The 7176-nt window shown below is 48.8% G+C and overlaps 1 protein-coding gene across 1 annotated transcript; it reads right to left on the bottom strand.

Moving 5' to 3' along the window:
- Positions 1-960: 960 nt before the first annotated feature.
- On the bottom strand, positions 961-5029 carry LOC119267092 (proline-rich protein 36-like). The gene is made up of 3 exons (XM_037548403.1): positions 4630-5029; positions 3118-3396; positions 961-2432 (listed from the first exon to the last, which is right to left on the bottom strand). Exons 1-3 carry the CDS (start codon positions 4960-4962, stop codon positions 1233-1235), a joined length of 1812 nt encoding a protein of 603 aa, XP_037404300.1. The 5' UTR covers positions 4963-5029; the 3' UTR covers positions 961-1232.
- Positions 5030-7176: the final 2147 nt, after the last annotated feature.

Below are 7176 nucleotides of genomic sequence, written 5' to 3'. Positions count from 1 at the left end.
GCATGGGTCATGCCCGTAAGTCTGACCGATGGGTTGTAGGCATGGGTCATGCCCATAAGTCCGACGTGGCGCACGTGTCCGGCTATATTTCCGTCCAACATGAATTGGGCATGAGGGATGCTAGACAGCCCAAACATATAGGGTCGGTTTGAAGGGTCCACATATGGACCGGGCATGAGGGGTGCTAGACAGCCCAAACATATAGGGTCAGTTTGAGGGGTCCAGTTGAGTCAAAAAAAAGGCAACACGAGGGGACCTGTTGTAGATGCTCTTATATTCAGGCTTTCAGCCAGCAACAAGCACATGATGCAGCTAGCATTTGGAATTCTAGTCTTTTGCCCATCTTCACTTACTGGCCTGCCCTCATGCCCGGTCCAGCTTCTTCGAGGTCCACAGAAACACAGAGATCGATCTCTGCGGAGCAATGTCCAAAGGGGATCACAAAATCTACCTATAGAATTGCAAATTTCGAGGGAACTTCAAATCTAAGTTCAGACCTCATACTCTACTACTATATAAAAAAAAGGTAATTCAAGCCACAACCGTAGTGATTTTGAATGCCACATTCTACATATGGAAGGGCCTGAACATGCTTACCTATCACTGTATAATGAAGAAAGTGCAGAAAAGTGATTGGGAATATAATCCACCATAATTCATTAGTTCCTTCAGATTGAATAATGGGAGTGCAGATATTGGTGTTTCTATACTATATTTGAGTTTTGGTATGTGCTAGATCCCCTGTTCAAGAATTCATCCGATTAACCAGTTAACTTGCCGATTAATCCCTACTCATAGGGTCACCGAGTAACCGATAAACCGAAGAATCGTCCGATTAATTGATTAAATGGCCGATTAACTTGCCGATTAGCCGATTAATCCCCTACTCGCTAGCCAACCGAGCAGCTACCAGTTAACGATTTCCTCAACAATGGCTAGATCCACACATAAAATAGCTTATGAAAACACACTAAATGTTTTTTTATTAACAGAACAAAAGAAACCATAGTTGAGTTCTTGGTATATCATCATCACATATACGGAAAGAACAAGAGTATGTTATATATTCACTCATTAACAACACCTGTGGATGGAAGAAAGCAGAGCGACCAAGAGAGCGGGCAGCAAACCTGATACTAGCCCCAACACTGATATTTTGCGCGCAAGACGTGTCATTTAAAATATTATACACAAACTGTGCCAAATGGGTAGTGTGGCGACATCTTGACTTATCACCCGTTCATCAGCTTGTCGAGCACCACATTCAGGTCAACGTTCTGCCCATTCTCGGTCAGCCTCCGCACGGTTGCCCTCACCTGCTCCCTTGAGAACCCCATGGTCGCAACCTTCTCTACCACATCATCAAGGGCCACCCGGTTGCCCGATGCAGCGGTCGGGCTGGAACTGACTGGCTCTGCTTGTGGTAGTATCCGAGCTGTGGGGAGCCTGGTGCCGTAGCTGTTGCCGCTACCCCCAGAGGATGGTCCTGAAGGAGCAAAAGGCGTGGGCTTCATTCCAGCGTTCCCACGGTAAGAAGGAGATCCAGTGTAACCATATGATTCAGAAAAGCTACTTCCTCCCTGTGGCCCATACCCAGGGGCACCATAGGATGGCGGTGGCCCAGAGTTGGGCCTGACTGCAGGAGGTTCATACATGCTAGGATTCTGTCCATAGAAAGGCGGGGCTGATTCATTTGGCGGCGGCATGTAAGCTGAAGGAGTGCGAACATTTGGTGGATAGCTATGAGAAGGCGCATACTCTGTCTGCTGGGGTGCAGGAGGTGCAAGTGGGCTTGAAGGGTTAACAATTGTAGATTGAGGTTGTTGTGAATATTGAGAAAACTGAGACGGGGTTTGATACTGTTGTGGTGGAGCTGGAGGCGCCTGCGCCTGTGGAACTGGAGGGGCTTGATACTGCTGTGGTGGAGCTGGAGGTGCATGTGCCTGTGGAACTGGAGGGGCTTGATACTGCTGCGGTGGAGCTGGAGGCGCCTGTGGCTGTGGAACTGGAGGGGCTTGATACTGTTGTTGTGGTGCTGGAGGCGCCTGCGGCTGTGGAACTGGAGGGGCTTGATACTGCTGATGAATGGCTTCAGTTGTCTGGGCTGATGGTGTGTAGTAGGGTTCCTGTGGTAAAGCTGGTACAGAGGGAGCCGATGAATGACCTAGGAACTGTGCTGGAGGCTGACTTTGAAGTGTTGGAGGTGGAGGCGGCGCGTTAGGAGCAGGAAGGGCAGGAAAAGTTTGGGGTTGATGTTGCGGCTGAACGCCTGCCTGCTGCGCAGCAACTGACTGGTGCCGCGAGTCTGCCTGTCCAACCCCACTATTTTCTGATGACTGGGTCTCAGTTTTGGGTATCTGGAGCTTTGCAAGATGAAGCTGTGTTTCAACAATTTCCTGCTTGTCACGCATAATCTGTACACCCGCTTGGACCTGCATGTAGTATTACAAAATTATATGTAAGTTATCCCAATAGCATAACAACAAAGCAACAGGGTACTGTTCATAAGCGTTTAAGTGACGCTCTCTCTATTATCACACAACCATACATCTATGCAAGCACAATACTAGTGCGAAAATAATACCCCATGAGTAGCAATTACAAAAAAAGGTGATTATTTGTAGCATCATCTGAAGGAACAATGACATGCAATGTGAACGACCATCTTAGAAGGAGGAAAAACTATAGAAGCCTAAAATGTGAATATGCATCTAGAAGAAGAATCCACCAAATATCTATGTGTATCACTGATAGGTTTAAGCCTTGAAACAGATAAATGTCTTAACTACTCCCTCCGTCCCACAATATAAGATCATTTCTCAAGCTAACATAGCTTGAAAAACGATCTTATATTATGGGACGGAGGGAGTACTTCACTACAGAGCTCAAAATAAGACAGCAATGTCTATTAGGTATATACAATAATTTCCAACATAATCCCGGTAGAGCATGGAATCAGTTGTCAAAAATGACCAGCGGTGAGTTAGCACATCACTGTAACCTACTCAGTAAACCAATGCCAATATGACATAAGATGCATTGCTTCGCAAGCATAACAATCGTATAATCATAAAAATTTCAGAGAGGGGTGGAGCAGGAGAGTCAAATGAAGCATACCTCCCTCAACATATTCTCAAGTTGCCTCAGTTTTCCATCAGTGCTACCATTAAAGTTGCCAATTGTTAGCTTGAAGTCATCAACAGAACTTTCAAGATGGTGTGTTCTACCCTCCAGCTGTGAAAGCCTTGAGCTTACACCTTCTAGTGCATACAACAGGTTATCAGAATACTTCTTCATGGTTCGATCAATATCTGCTATAGTTACCAGTCCAAAGTTACTCCTGTCTTCCTCATGATTAACATTCTTCGGCACACGGTTCTCCAATATACCAGCACTCTTTCCATCATAAAAAAAATGTAAGTAAGCTATATATGACAAATGATGGTATCTATTATCAAATGCAACTAATAATAATTAGAAGTTCAATGCATGCAATCGACAGAACCAATGGAACAAACATATCAAATAAGAATTACAAATTCAACAAAGTAATTCAAAAGAGTACAAATAAAGTCGTAAATGTGAGAACTGGGGAAAATGTGTATCGCCATGATATCTGATGTGTTACATTTAAATCAGTCATATGCAAGAATGTAAACAGCAATTTGTCAGCAGAAATTTGTGTGTAGCTTCTAACAAAACAAGATCTCGACATAAATTTCACCGGACAGATGTACTGACAATCTGGCATCTAACAGCATGCAAAGAAAAAAAAACTAAATGTACAAATCTACAGGAGTTCAGTCGCACTGATCATTTTTCTGACAAATAAGCGTCTATCTACGAGCCATCACATGCTTGTTAGATGGCATGTATTACAAATTCACTGAGATAAGTTGCATGGAATTGAAACATGACTTATAGATTGCTTGAGGAACCGACAATTCGATTATGCATACCATTTGTATGTGCTAACTTGATAGCCACAAAATAACAAGGCCATGTTTCCAATGCATGCTATAGGATACCCAAAATTTAGTAGTAGTACCTACTCCCTCCGTCCGGTGAAAAGTGTACATCTAGCTTCAAAATTTGTCCACAAAAGAGTGTACTTCTATCTTTCCAATGCACTTTAAAGTAGAAAAAAATACTTATATCTCATCACACAGTAATCAAGACCAATAGTAATCTACACAGAGTCTTCTTAATTTCTACATGCACTTAGCTCATTGGGGGTTAGGTAATTAAAGAGGAGAGAGATGGTGGCTTGCACCTTTCCAATGCATTTTTTACTTAACTCCATAATTTGTCCTAAAATCTCTAGATGTACACTCTTCATCGGACGGAGGGAGTAACTAACAGTATCATGTACCCAAGACAAGCCAACATGAACCTATCAGATGTGCAGCTCCTTCTTTTACCCAGCCAATCCACTTATGGCGCATATTGCCCAGCAATTCAATATCAGTATATCACAATTCACGATAGTGCCTACAAGCTACTGCTAGATTTATCTTCCGAACTAGGCGCCTTTGTGAACTTTGCAACACGAAATAATCAGGTAATTTGCTTGAGGCAAGGACATGAATCGCAGCTAGATCGAGAGATCCGACGAGTAACAGTAGGTACCTTGAGGTTGTATGGGGACGAGGCGGAGGCGGAGACCGAGGCGGGCTTGGAGTTGGAGTCGAGGGAACCCCACGAGGGCGGCGCGGCGGCGGGGGCGGCCGTGGCGGTGCGCATGGGCTGGAAGTCGTAGCTGGGCAGCACGTCGGTGGCGGTGCCGTTGGCGCTGTGGTGGTGGCGGCGGCGCAGGCCGTCCTCGCTCTCCTCCTGGGGGTCGGGGCCCATCAGATCGAGGAGCTCCGAGCCCCCGCTCCCGCCGCCCGCGAGGGAGGGGGAGGGGGCGGCGGAGGCGGCGAGGCCGAGGATCTGCTTGTCCATGAACTGCGACGTGTTCATCGGGCGGGGCCGCCTCGCCGGCGGCGGGAGCGTGGTGGGTGGGGGTGGCGTGCGGCGGGGGCTGGGAGGGGAGAGGGGGGCGGCTGAGCTGGGGCGATGGGGGGAGAGGGTGGGGAGGAAGAATCGAGATGGGACGGCGAGCGAGACCACACGAGACGGCACGGCGAGTGACGGAGTGAGTTGGTTGGTCCGTCGGCTTGCGCCTCTTCCGTGGGCCTCAAACGTGTCTGGGTAGGAGTATTTCTGGGCTCTGCTGTTCGGCCCGGCGGCGGGTCTAGTGTTGCGGCCCTGGGCTGATCCCGGATCCACACAGTATCGGTACTGCGGGAATGTATCCAAGAATTTTTGGTGTTGGTCACGGCACACTGCAGCAGCAGATCCCCTGTAACCGCTCTAAAGGGCGATCACGAGGCGATTTCTGGGTGATCTTTCTCCCTACAACTTCGCCGGCCAAGCCATTGCCCGTTGGACCCTGCCTCCTCCGTCTGTCGCTCCGGCGACGGGAGGGGGTGGGGAGCCTGGTGCTTCGGCTCTGGTTTTAGTTAGGGTTGGCCTAGTGCTTTCTTGGGGCGTTGCTTTCATGGAGGAGAGGCGCCGTGTCGGAATAATTTGCCTCTGCTCTTCCTCCATCTTGGCGTCGCTTCAATCGGTGGCGTCGGGGAGCAGGTGGCCCGGTCGTCTCGTCGATCTCTGGATCCGACGAGATTCGTGTCTGGTGGTCGGTCGTCGACACTCTCATGGGTGATGGTCGTGTCGGTTGTTGTAGTTGTGTTTGTTGTCTTGCAATTGGGTGTGTGGATGACGACAGGTGGCGACGTTCCTCTTCTTCGACTACATCGGATGAAGTTAACGGTGTCGAGATCTGGTGGCCATGGGGAAGATCCCTGGCCGACGAGCCCTCGCCCCCGTCGCCCGTGAGGGAGGGGAAGGGGGCGGCGGAGGCGGCGAGGCCGAGGATCTTCTTGTCCATGAACTGCGACATGTTCATCGGGCGCGGTCGCCTCGCCGGTGGCGGGAGCGTGGTGGGTGGGAGTGGCGTGCGGTGGGGGGCTGGGAGGAGAGGGGCGGCTGAGCTGGGGGAATCGGGTGGGAGGAAGAATCGAGATGGGACAGCGAGCGAGACCACACGAGACGGCACGGCGAGTGACGGAGTGAGTTGGTTGGTCCGTCGACTTGCGCCTCTTCTGTGGGCCTCAAACGTTTTTTTCCTTCCGAGAAACCTGTGGGCCTCAAACGTGTCTGGGTATTTTTGGGCTCTGTTGTCGGCCGGCGCCGGGTCTAGTGGTTTGTAGAGTGCTGCGGCCCACGATGATGTGTGAGAACCCGTCCTCTGGGTTGATCTGCTCCGAGGTGGCGGGGGAGCAACTAGTTGAGGAGCGCTCCTTCGGGATCCTCGCAATGATACTCGACGCGCACTCATTCGTCATCACGTGTCACGCTCTGAACACTCCCTTTGAATTTTATATCTTTTCGCATGCGTTTTCGGCTTTTAAACTGGTTTTTTCTCTTTTTTTGATTTCCTACCTGTCTTCTTTAGCTCTTTGACAAAAAAATCGAAAAAGAAATTCGCACGAAAAAACATGTTTTCTTTTTTTTTCGGCAAGAGCCATGGTTTTGCTTTCGTGAGAGGCATGGCCGTGCCTCTCAAAAACGGGAAAAACGCGTTTTTTATTTTTTTTCCTTCCGCGAGGCACGGTTGTGCTTTCGTGAGAGGCACAGCCGTGTGCCTCTCGGGAACAAAAAACACTTTTTTTCCTTCCGCGAGAGGCAGGGGTTTGCTTCCGCGAGAGCCCCGGTTGTGCTTTCGCGAGAGGCACGGCCGTGCCTCTCGGAAACAAAAAACGTGTTTTCTGTTTTTTTTCCTTCCGCGAAAGGCACGGTTTTGCTCGTGCGAGAAGCACGGTCGTGCCTTTCAGAAACGGGAAAAAACATGTTTTCTCTTTATTTTCGTGAAAGGCGTGGTTTTGCTTGCGTGAGAGGCATGGCCGTGTGTTGACCCACAAGTATAGGGGATCTATCGTAGTCCTTTCGATAAGTAAGAGTGTCGAACACAACGGGGAGCAGAAAAAAATAAATAAGCGGTTTTCAGCAAGGTATTCTCTGCAAGTACTGAAATAAGTGGTAACATATAGTTTTTTGATAAGATAGATTGTAACGAGCAACAAGTAACAAAAGTAAATAAAGTGCAGCAAGGTGGCCCAATCCTTTTGTAGC

Source organism: Triticum dicoccoides, chromosome 3A, assembly GCF_002162155.2.
Source record: "Triticum dicoccoides isolate Atlit2015 ecotype Zavitan chromosome 3A, WEW_v2.0, whole genome shotgun sequence".
Classification (NCBI taxonomy): domain Eukaryota; kingdom Viridiplantae; phylum Streptophyta; class Magnoliopsida; order Poales; family Poaceae; genus Triticum; species Triticum dicoccoides.
This window is presented reverse-complemented; position numbering and strand designations above follow the sequence as displayed.